General features: G+C 41.8%; 1 protein-coding gene across 1 annotated transcript in view; it reads left to right on the top strand.

Annotated features, from left to right (window-relative positions):
- Window positions 1–10873, top strand: part of ARMC3 (armadillo repeat containing 3) — a 64827-nt gene extending 53954 nt beyond the window's left edge. The window contains exons 17-19 of the mRNA XM_014945879.1: window positions 3933–4130; window positions 7278–7440; window positions 9059–10873. Coding sequence (XP_014801365.1) covers window positions 3933–4130; window positions 7278–7440; window positions 9059–9268 — 571 coding nt within the window. The 3' untranslated portion in view covers window positions 9269–10873. The remainder of the gene's footprint in view (window positions 1–3932; window positions 4131–7277; window positions 7441–9058) is intronic.
- The last annotated feature ends 1863 nt before the right edge of the window (window positions 10874–12736 follow it).

The raw sequence follows: 12736 nt of genomic DNA, 5'->3' as shown, positions 1-12736 counted from the left end.
GTGCCTGGCTGATAGTTTGACATACATTTGCATAGACAGATAGTGACTTTTTTGATCAAACAGTTGCGTGTCTGATACACACATTGACTGGGCTAAAAGATAATATTTAATGTAGACTGATAAATGTGCATTTATTCCACGCTATGTTCCAGGACAGCATTTAAGGAAATACTTTCAGTGCTCATTTACTCCTTTTCTAAAGACAGCTGAGGTGTTGAGCTATGCCAAAAAAAGAAAGAAAATAGGTGTCCTGGCTGTCTTTTTTGGTGGTAGGATCCTTGTATTGACTGCATTCTTCCTCACACTGGCTCTCTGGTGACCCATTGGTCTCCTGTGCTGAAGTTGCAACAGGAATCAGAAACAGCTTGGAGACTCCTGACTGCCAGGAGTTCTCCTTTGCAATGTTCCTGTGTCTCATGAGGAGTAAGATGGCTTTGGGAAAGGGGAGTGGGTTTTTTTATTTCTGATGTCTGAACATGAGCCAGCAGTGTGCCCAGGTGGCCAAGAAGGCCAACAGCATCCTGGCCTGTATCAGGAACAGTGTGGGGAGTAGGGCCCGAGAAGTGATCGTCCCCCTGTACTGGGCACTGGTGAGACCCCACCTCGAGTACTGTGTCCAGTTTTGGGCCCCCTACCACAAGAGGGACATTGAGGTGCTGGAGCAGGTCCAGAGAAGGGCAACGAAGCTGGTGAGGGGTCTGGAGCACAAGTCTTACGAGGAGAGGCTGAGGGAGCTGGGGTTGTTCAGTCTGGGGAAGAGGAGACTGAGGGGAGACCTTATCGCTCTGTACAAGTACCTGAAAGGAGGCTGTAGAGAGACGGGGGTCGGTCTCTTCTCCCAAGTTACAGATGTCAGGACAAGGGGCAATGGCTTCAAGTTGCACCAGGGGAAGTTCAGGTTAGATATTAGGAAACATTTCTTTACTGAAAGGGTTGTCAGGCATTGGAATGGGCTGCCCAGGGAGGTGGTGGAGTCACCATCCCTGGAGGTATTTAAGAAACGTGTAGACATGTTTCTTCAGGGCATGCTCTAGTGCCCAAGATTATTTTTTTTTTTGGTTTTTTTTTTTTTGTGGTTGGACTCGATGATCTCTGAGGTCCCTTCCAACCACCACAATTCTGTGATTCTGTGATTCTGTAATTCCCATTGATAAAAGAGGATAGGAAAAAAATATCAGAAGTCTGCTGCAATGGTTACTGAATATTTGATATCACTGAGCTGTACAATGGTAACTCTACAGTTCTTTGTGAGATAAATATTAGACAGACACGGTGAAGAGCTGAGGAATAGGATAGAGACAGGTGTCAAAGACCACCTTATTCCACCAAGGAACAGAACATAGTCATACCCTAGAGAAATAAGGAAAAAAACCAAACTACAAAACCATTGTTCAAATGGTCTTTTCTTCCGGAAAACTGGAAAGAATGAGAAAGAATAAGAGTGATTCAAGAGTCATGTAAGTAGATAGGAAAAGGGAACAAATTCTCCTGCTATAGCGCTGCAATTTAGCACTGCACTTCTCACAGATAAAAGAAAGCACTGGGAGAATAGAAGGGAAGAGCAGGGGACAAAGATAGAAAATGGCCAAGGAACAAGGATTCTACCGTTTGCAGAAATTGTTGTTTTGAAAACCTCCTAAAAGTCAGACACCAGAGAGGTGGGAATAATTCAGGGTTTGTTTTTTTTAAACAGGATATACTTAACCGTAATAATGAGTGTATAAATGGAGAAGTAGGTAGCTGTTTAATCCAGCCTCGTAAATTCCCCTGGTTGTAGTTAAGTAGAGTCACATTAGATAAAGAAAACTGTTTGTCTGCTTTTTTCAAGTATAAGTGTAATTAATAACCAGAACAGTTTATTTAAGAGCGTAGTGAATTTTCTGTAATTTGGAGATTAAATCTTAATTGGTTATCCTTCTAAAAAAATGTGCTTTATGAAATCTGTGAAAAGGGCTTTTGGTGAATATGATAAATTTCAAAAACCAAACTACAAAACCATTGTTCAAATGGTCTTTTCTTCCGGAAAACTGGAAAGAATGAGAAAGAATAAGAGTGATTCAAGAGTCATGTAAGTAGATAGGAAAAGGGAACAAATTCTCCTGCTATAGCGCTGCAATTTAGCACTGCACTTCTCACAGATAAAAGAAAGCACTGGGAGAATAGAAGGGAAGAGCAGGGGACAAAGATAGAAAATGGCCAAGGAACAAGGATTCTACCGTTTGCAGAAATTGTTGTTTTGAAAACCTCCTAAAAGTCAGACACCAGAGAGGTGGGAATAATTCAGGGTTTGTTTTTTTTAAACAGGATATACTTAACCGTAATAATGAGTGTATAAATGGAGAAGTAGGTAGCTGTTTAATCCAGCCTCGTAAATTCCCCTGGTTGTAGTTAAGTAGAGTCACATTAGATAAAGAAAACTGTTTGTCTGCTTTTTTCAAGTATAAGTGTAATTAATAACCAGAACAGTTTATTTAAGAGCGTAGTGAATTTTCTGTAATTTGGAGATTAAATCTTAATTGGTTATCCTTCTAAAAAAATGTGCTTTATGAAATCTGTGAAAAGGGCTTTTGGTGAATGGGTAAAAGAAAAGTTTGCAAAGTATTCCAAAGACAAATTGCTTGAATTAGACTGCTGATAACGGCACATGCCCTTCTGCTTTACCCAATGCCTTCCATCTTAAGAGTGCTGTTCATTGGTAAAATTTTAAGAATAATTTGAAAAGCGTGCAATAATGATAGTGTGCCCTGGAGCCATGTACACTAGTGGTCCTTTATTTCTTTCTTTTTTTTTCCTTCCAACGGTGCCAGAAGTATTATAGATTTTGAAAAATAAGCCAGAACTGTTAACCAAAGGAAAGAAATTTTGTCGTATTTCACATTAGAATTATTCAGGACCTATGCTGAAAAGACATCATGCTTACAAAACACAAATTCCATGTGTTCCCACAAATGAAAAATCCTGAACTAGATTTTGAAAAATAAGCCAGAACTGTTAACCAAAGGAAAGAAATTTTGTCGTATTTCACATTAGAATTATTCAGGACCTATGCTGAAAAGACATCATGCTTACAAAACACAAATTCCATGTGTTCCCACAAATGAAAAATCCTAAACTGTCTAACTGTATAGATCTTAATGACCCCTCTGGTAAGATGCTGATGTTATAGTTGCTTCATAACTTGTGAAATGCACAATATTCTAGCTGAGCTGAACAAGCATTTCATTTCTACCTCTGCTAGGTGCTTATGATGCCTCTTCAGGATCACAAAATCTGAACATTAGTGAAAAACGTAGCATGTACAATGAAAAAAGTCAACAAAACCAGATCTCTCATAAAATCCTCATCTGACAAACCATGTTGTAGTTTGTATAATGCTTGAAGTACATGGATTTGCAACCAGAGCCCACGGCTTGGCATGGCCTGCCAAGATTTCAGCTGTGCTCACGAGACTGTTCCTTTATTTGAAGCCCAAATCTCTGTCCAGTAAAAACTCATGGGAGTTCATGATTTTTAAATCATGACCGTATGCAACCGAACTGTAACTGTCTAAAAATGTTTACTACATACTCTCTAAAAACTTGCTGTTTTTATTATGTAGCTGTACTTAGGTAAGTGTCTTCTCCCCTAGATAATCCCTGAATGGGAAAAGCATACAGGAGCCACACACAAACATAAAATGAGAATTTACAGGAATATTAATATGGAATTAGTGTCACTTGGTACCTAACCATCTCCTGAGGGCATGTTCCACAAATATTCTCTACAGCTTTGTAGATTTTGGACTGATCATTATCAAGAGAAAAGATTTTCCCTACCTTTCCCCCAAAATCAGTTTGTCTAAAATGTCCTGTTGGAGAATAATTGTGTTAGAATTTGAATTTTAGAGATTACAGTATTCTGAATAAGTGTATTTATTTTTTTTTCTCTCTAAGAAAAGGGAAGGGGAAAAAAGAAGAGGAAAAGCTGAAAGAAATTGTACAGGTTATATCTAAAGTCCAGAATGAAATAAATCAAAAACATTCACATTGGCCTCCACCACCTGACCTCATTTTACTGGATTACATCAATGATGCTTCCAAAACAATTCTGCCTCTAACTACTACCCGGGAACAGGTTGTGGCTCTTGCACAGTGAGTACCAAATTGTGTTTCTATAAATAATGCAAGTAAGTTGAACTGGTAAAATAACACTTTTCTCATCCAAGGACAACTTTTCCAAATTTGTTATTTTCCTGGTCCTTAATCGGAATCCAAATCAGCTTTGGTCCAGAATTTTGACATAATTTTAGATTTTAAGCCTCTTGTTTCTAAATTTGTTGTAATTAATTTTTTTAAAGTAAAATATCATTTGCAACAAAAGGGTAGACATTTCTCATTTTGAAAATATTCATATGGACAATTTCTTTTTTTTTTTTTTTCACATTTATGTATCTGTACTGATCCTTTCCAAGGAAAACATCAGCTGCATATAGCATCTATAGCATGAAGGAAGAGGAGTGAGCCTGCTGCTGGGCTGAGACTATGCTGAGACTATTGCAATTTATACGTATCATGTCTGTTCTTTCTCTTACAGCCTCTCTTGCCTACTTGGCTTGGGAACAAACCCCTTGGGACAGGAACTCGCTTGTATTTTGTTTTCCTATAGAGCCAAAAGCACGGGACGTTTTTCTAGTGTAGTTTTTAGGTAATTAACATCCTGATGATTTAATAGTGCCAGAATTTTGCAACGGTGCGTGTGCAGGCTGTTGTTATCAATGTGTGATTCATTAGTTACACTGAGTACTCGGCCTTGGGCACCAATCACTGTCACCTCCGAGCAGCGTGCTGCTTTCATCTTCTCCTTCCTTTAACCTTTACTATCTGAGCAGTTTCCTGGCCACCTCCTGAATCCGGAGCGTTTGGCGTCAGATCCCACTGAGTCTCACAGAATTTGTTTCTTTCACTAACTTTCATTTTTAATGAAGTGGTCTAAGGTGATATGAGGAATGACTTTTCCGTTGATTGCAGAATTTGACAGGACAGATATTCCTCCTTAACTATCCAGCTGTGTATAAATCACGCTGCCTTCCTCAAAGTGGAATCCATAAAACGCTCTTTCAGATCCCCTCTTCAAACACCCCAGTGGAAATACTTGCAGACACACAACCCAGCAAAGCAATCACGGGAAATTTAAGTAGAATGGTTTCTGCGGGGTTTTTTTTTTGTGGAGGAGGAGGAGGAGGAGGAGGAGGAGGCAGCTGCAGAGCCCTGGGCAGCCTGAGCAGAGCTCCTGCTGCACACACCGGGGAGGCAGTGGGGGCACATGAGGGGACACCCCACGGCACTGGCTCTCTGCTTTCCAGCTTTGGCTGGCTGCAGGCACAAGCGACCACAGAGCCCCCCACTTCTTCAGCCTCACCCAGTAATGCCCAACTTCAAGATGCCACGACCAGCCTGTCCCGGGGTAACTCCCCGTGCCCGTCCTGCTGCTGCAACCGGTACCTCCTCGGGCACCACTCTGCGAGAAACACAGCCTTTGAGGTTGCCTTGTGTTGTGGTATCGCCCAAATTTACCAAAACCAGACTGACAGATGGCCCCTCCCCCCCTAAAAGAGAGGAGAGGAAGAGATAAGGAGATTTAGAAGTTTAGAATGAACTAAACTACTTTAATGAAGAATTGATATTAAAATCAGAAAGAAGAAAATAATGAAATAGATACAATATATACCAAGCCGTATCAAGCTCCCAGGATGACAGTCCCGTCACCAGCAGGCACTGGGGGAGTCCCAGACTGGACTCGGCAACAGATGGGAACTGGGTTCCAGCTCTGGAGTCAGGAACACACGGATCAGGATCAAAGGCAGATGAACAGAGTCTGCATGGGGCAGATGGGATGGAACACCCCCGAACAGAGTCCTCTTCGGACGTTGGCCATGGACTGTCTGCTCCTCCCCACAGATGTGACCCCTCTATGTTTTTCCATTTCCAACCCTCCAATGGGGCAAATAACAAAATTGGCTGCCCTTGGTTGTTATAGCAATGAGTATAAGCAAGGGCCTCTCTGCACACCATTCCCTGGCAGGGAGCACTAACATCAGTCTTATCACTCTGAGAACGAGCAGTTTTCTCCATGACAGGCTGTTAATTTCAGAGAGTTAGAAGAGACCTAGCTAGAATGTAAAATTACAGAACAGAAAACTGGTTCTGTTTTACTTCAAACCGGGACACCTTGCACGTACGGGACACGAGGACAGAACCTGTTCCTGCAGAGCAGGTGATGTGGATTTTAGCTCCCTGTCCAAAGCAGTGGCTTGTGATTCCCATGTCAGCTCTGCAACAGCTTCTCTGGATTGAGAACCCTCAGTAACACTTGTGCCTGTGGCTGAGGACACTTTGAGCAACAAAGGTCTTTACACACAGGGGCCATGGATGGTGGAGGTGAAGGTGCACACAAGGAGGTAGGGGTGTGATCCTGGGGGTGCACAATCACCCTAAAGACACGTTTTGGCAGCGCTGGCACAGACTCTGACTCCTGATCTTCAGTTTCTTTGACTGAGCCATTCTGTTCAATGGATAAATCCCTGCCACTCACCCCCCAGATGTGGGCATTGGTACAGCCATGGAGTCATAGAACCACTTAGGTTGAAAAGGCCTTTAAGGTCATCGAGTCCAACTGTAAACAAAACCCTGAATAAGAAAGCACACGCAGAAGTTGAAGTACCCCTCCTGGATATAGCTGCTTTCCTACGTTGAGATAATTACTTATAGCTTTGTCATACATATTGTAAGAAAGCACACGCAGAAGTTGAAGTACCCTTCCTGGATGTAGTTGCTTTCCTGTGTTGGGATCATTACCTATGGCTTCATTTTTGTCATCCATATTCTCACACCTTTATTGCTATTGGAAACAGATGGAAGGGCTGGGGATGGTAATCCATAGCTCACGTCACCGGTTAGTTGTAAAGATGATGTAAAGAAGATGTTAGCTTCTGAATGAGTTCCTCAGTAATTACACTGGCAGTGGTGGTTTCCTCTGAGGACTTTGTGGCTACCCTAGACCTCTCCAGAATCTCCTGACAGGTCTGTGACACATGTGAATGACCCGAGCTATGGCTGCCTGTGTTTAACATATATTTAAAATATGAGTTACTAAATAAAATAATTAAAGCAAAATAGCAAAAGTATTAGAGTCCTATATGTCATTCACTTCTTGCTTGTAAACATTTCATTTCACTGTATTTTTGTCATAAATTCAAGAGGAATTACAGATGTAATTGGTCCCGGTGTACATTGAAACAGGTTTGTTGCGGACAAGATGGGTGGCCCCATTGAAAGAGACAAAGTGCATGACTTCAGCTGGGAGCTGCACATGAGTGAAATAGAATTTGAACTGAAAAGCAACGTTGTGCCCATCGGGAAAGTCAAAAAAGGGACATTCTGCCACAGGGCTTTACTTTTCAAGGTACCTTAACATTTATTTTATAACACAACATATTGATGTTAAGTGGATATTATAAACTAAAGGATACTTGCAGCAGTATAATATAATATTTATACTCATGCAAAATCTTTTGTATACGCTGAAGTAATTTTTCACTGGCAAAGTTGCTCTCCCAGTGAATGAAAGCCAGCATCGCTTCTTTCTATAAACATTCTTGTTTTCATTAAATTGTCTTAAGTGATATCAGCAGAATACTTGATAAATGGCAAAAAGCCAAAATATTTGATTGGAAGTCAAAACATTTTACATTTTCTGTAAACTGTAAAATATTGAATTATGCAGCTTCCTTTTTTTTTTTCCGTGCTGCAAATGTAAACTTGATGGGACAATTTTTTATTTGGTACCTCTCCAATATTCTATGATAGTATATAACAGCTTTTGTGTTCTGGTTTCTTAGACTGGGAGGATTCATTTCTTCTGTCTTCATGTGAAGCTGTACTGGTGCAGACACTGAACTGTCACATCCTTTTTCCTTGGCTGTTGGGTAGCTGGGCTCTTCTCCTTCTTGGAGGGAAAGAGAAGCAAGGGCACTAAGCGGGAAGGACCTAGGGAGTTGGGTAGCTGGGCTCTTCTCCTTCTTGGATGGCAAGGCAAAGAGCAGCAAGGGCACTAAGCAGGAAGGACCTAGGAAACAGGACTGTTGGGTAGCTGGGCTCTTCTCCTTCTTGGAGGGAAAGAGAAGCAAGGGCACTAAGCGGGAAGGACCTAGGGAACAGGAGAAAGAGCACAATCCTAAATTTGTGCTATCCATGGGGACAGAAAGTTTCCAAAATATTTTGTGGAGGTCTGAGGGCATGATTCAATGTGCTGGAGCAGCACTGATGCCCACGTATCCTCCTAAGAAACTTTTGTAGGGACAGATCCCCTCTCTTACAGCCACGGCAGTCTAAGCAATGAACACCCTTGTAGCAAGTTAAAAATCTTTCAGGATTTCATTCCCCCACAGCAGCTGTGTTCTGAGAAAGCCGTGGTGTAGCTGGAAGCCATTAGGTGTGTGTCAGAGGGAGGGCAGGTGTTTCATCTCGAGCTGGAAGCCATTAGGTGTGTGTCAGAGGGCAGGTGTTTCATCTCACGGGCGCTTGCCTCGCGTTTCATTGCTTCCCCCGTTCCCGGGGCCGAGGAGCAGGGATGTGCCTGGGAGAGAAGCAGCAGCCCCCACGCTTACACTGACAACAATGGTGCATTTTTGCACTCAATATTTCCTCCTAGCTCTATGTGTGCAAGGGACCTACACCTCATCGCTCGGATAGACAGTTCTTCCAAATGTTACTCAGAAATAAGTCTTCCATCAACCGGCCGATAAACAAATGTATCAGTGTCTGAAAAGAGTTAAAACGAATATTTTTCATCTTGTGCATAGAATAGGGTAGAAATAACCTTTAAAAGCCTACACATTCTAAGCAAAACCAACACTAAAGATTTGCAGTTTGGAACACTTTAGAGGTTTACAAAGTCCGTTTCAAGAGAGCTCTTGGTCTTTCAGATATTTGTTTTCTTTTTAAGCATCTCTTGGCCTTGCTGTATGTCACAGAAGGTACCTCTATTAACTGTGATTAACTCCTCTCTCTTTCCTTTCCAGGTGATAGCAGACAGAATTGGCATTTGCTGCAGTTTAGTTCGTGGTGACTATAACAGAGCGTGGAATGAAGTTGAATTGGTTGATGACTCTCCTCAAGGAATAGCTGGGCTTCTGCTTCCTCCTAAACAGTATATTGTAGATCTGATGTTTGAGCCGGGCTCCTTGCTGAAACAAAGAAGTGCAGAGGCAGATCAGTACAAACATATTTAATCATCTTGACAACTTTCACCGAAATAACTGTTTTAAAAATGTTTGCAGTGCTAATGTGTATGAAATGTGAGGTCCGGCTATCAAAAAGAAGCAGATCTGGTATGCTGTCCTAAATGTTTAATTAAACATTTTAGATAATCAACTTCAATAGTTAGAAATTTTGTTAATTTTTTTGTACTATTTTTAGACTAAACTAGGAAACTACAGATTAAAATTTAGTAGGTGAAGAATATATGATATGTGTTAACATTATAATGCTCATTAAATAGGTTAACAGGTTTAAATTATTTCCAAAATACACTATATTCTCTTTTTCTTACATTCCTTCAACTCCCATGCATCCTTATAGGAATTATATGTCCATGAAGAAAGAAAGTGTGACATTTGGTGAAGTAACAAGTCACCTAAAATCAACTAGACAGGTTTTTTGTATGAAATAATCCAAGAACTGAGAATTAGAAGAACTAAGATAACAGTATACTTTCAGCCTCTACAGAAAACATCACATTTATATTTCTTGGGAGGGTTAATAATTACAGATAATAGTGTACTCTGGATGAAAGTAAATACTGTTTGTCCTGGCAGAGGGAAGACAGATGATTGATAAGTTATTGCTTGTGATCTCCTTTTAAATTTTTTACTTTTCACTTGAAGATAAAATGGGCTCTGAGAAGGCAGCAGTTTTAGTGAGGGAATTTGTCTTTCTTGCTGCCTTGGCTGATGTGGTGTTGCTGAAGTGTGGTGGGGCATCTACGAGAGGTAAAACACTGGCTAGAACCCTCTAGTGAATGTTTTCTGGTGAAGCTGCCAGGAATGTACTGGAGTATTTTGGGGAGTACCACTGCTGAGTGACCTTACTGTGAAAAACTGAGACAAAGCCCCGTACAGACGTTAGGCCAACGCAGACAACACTGTGCCAAACCGAATTTCAGGAGACCAGAACGCCAACGACAAGGTGTTCACTTCCTGCCCACCAAAAACGTGATACAAAAATTTGGGGGTCTGTGTTCTTTTAGATTTTTAATGCTTACGTATGCACAGTGACTTTGCTTTGGTTTGTGGAGGTCTGTGTCTGTTGTATTCATTAGTGCTTATGAGCGTGATCCCACCGCTCCCCTCCTTCCTCCTTGACACGCAGCACCATTTGCCACTAGCCCTTTGGGGAACATTTTATCTTTCTGTTGTAAATTCACTTATATGGCCACACATTCATAGTGTTTTTTTTTTTACCTCCTGTTCAGTAGTATTCTCAACATCAGAATGAAAAAGAACTCTGGAAACAAAACAGATGATTACGCCAGCAGAGCTGAGTGGCAGGTGAGGATGTGTGTCTTATCGTTGCTGTGTAGCAGGTCGGGGGCTGATGAAAAGGGATATTCTCTCACTGACAGGCATGATCGGGTATAGAAACCTGCAACTTTGAAAGTGCAGGAAATGGAAGTAAAATAAGGATTAATTTCCTACTAGCTCTCATTTTGTATAGCTTTCCTACGTTGGAATTTCATTATTTTGTATTGGAACCATAATGTCAAAGTGTGACTTACTCTGTTTGAGAAGGTCTTAAAAAACAAAGCAATTTCTGTTGTTTCTAATAAAAGTCAATATAAAAAAGAGGACAGAATATAAGTTTTTCAAAATAAAAACTGGGAAACCTCTATTCTAGACATATAATCTTGCTTTACATAAAATTATTACCTAACCAAACCAAAACAAAACAAAAAAACTATATGATCTTGTGTAATGTAGAATCTGATGATCCAAAAATGCTGGATGAGGGTTGTTTTATGTCTTTCACAATTTTCAGCTTTGTATTAACTGAGTTCTGTCACTTCAAAGTTGCAATACGTGTGTTTTGGGTGTCAGAAATAAGATTGAGGTAGAATATAACCACTTGAATTCCAAATTGTTGCTTTAAAACTTGCAGTTTTGTGGTCAACTAAGTCAAGAGAAGCCCCGCTTTTTTTATTTGATGCTTCCTGGGGACCTGCAGCTGTGCCCATGCCCTGGTGAAGAACTCCCCCAGCCTTGACACACTCCTTCCACACCTGAGTCTGAAAACAAAACATTTGGAAGTTTCTGGAGGTCTCAGCTGGGTGAATATTCCCAGGACATGCCCAGCATACACCATGTGGCTTGGGCCATGCCTGAGTGAAGGGATCACCTACCTGAGCAGATGGGAGGGGAAGGGCCTCCTATTTCCTTTCACATCATCGTTCGTGGGCAGATCAGTCAGTCAGGACACGGAAGGAGTCAGGCTTGATGCCTTTCTAATCCTGAATGAACCAGTCTGCAGCTACCTAATTGCCAGGGTATATTCTGGCCACTTCTTCGTCCCTCTTTTTGAAGCTCTGCTATCAGGTAGAAAAGAATGCAGGATTTATAGACTATAGAAACAAAAAAAGTGGGGCAACCTCTTCAGCCCAATATTAGGAGTAACAGGTTTTTCCTTTGGGAGAAGAGAATCTGGGTCTGCCAGAAATGTTCTTAGAGTTTACCGCATGTCTACTGTACAATGGAGGAACTGGACCCTACCTAGAACTCTCCTGCAAGGTGAAAAGCTATCTTAAGCAAAGACAGGAGCTGAAGGGAGGTTCATTCCTCCACAGCTGTAACCACTGGGCAATTACACAGAAGTAGGCATCATGGCCAGCAGCTGTGCAGAATGAGAACCAAAGCAGACAGTCTCAGCTTCTTGAAAGAGAGGGCGTGCAGGGGATTATCCCAGGGCAGTGATGAGGACTGTGGATCATGGTTTGAAAGAGGCACCTCTCAGTTGTCCTTCCTGTGATGTCTGTGCTTCCAAGAGAAGCTCGCGTGAAGACACTGTAGCCTTGGTTCCTCTGGTTCACTGGAACTGCTGAACTTCATGCTGACTGTGCTGAACTTAGGTAGTTGCCCCACTCAGCTCCTCTTTATTGCATGGTCTGTTCCAAGGCATCTGGAGATGACACACTCTCACACACACACACTCACCCCTGCCATACATGTTCATTAAAAAGAATTTTGGTTTTGACTTGGCATTGGAAAACACAATGTTTTACATACAGCACATCTGCATATCAAGAAATACAAAACTGGATTGTGCTGATGAAAGGTCAGACGTGATTTCTAACTTTCCAGTGAAGATGAACCAGCAAAGCAGCAGACCGACATTGGTGGCACCGCCAACGTGATGTCAAGTTGCAACAGAGCCTTTGGTATGAGGGAATCTAATGTCTTGACCCTGCACACTTCTCTGTCTTTGCTGGTTTGGTGTGTGCCCGAACCATTGTGACTCAATGGATTTGCAGTGGACAATTCCAGGCTCTTCAGAGCAGTTTTTGGCTGGGACCTGTTTCTGAGGGTGCTTCTGGTGAACGCCTCGCTGCAGAAGTGGACTCTTCTGGTTTTCCTCAAGCAGGTGCCTCGCTGCAGAAGTGGACTCTTCTGGTTTTCCCCAAGCAGATGCAGAGGCAGCACAGACCTCTG

This window comes from Calidris pugnax, unplaced genomic scaffold (genome assembly GCF_001431845.1).
Source record: "Calidris pugnax isolate Ruff unplaced genomic scaffold, ASM143184v1 scaffold19, whole genome shotgun sequence".
NCBI lineage: Eukaryota > Metazoa > Chordata > Aves > Charadriiformes > Scolopacidae > Calidris > Calidris pugnax.
The sequence above is the reverse complement of the archived record's forward strand: the minus strand, read 5'-3'. Positions and strand labels throughout refer to the sequence as shown.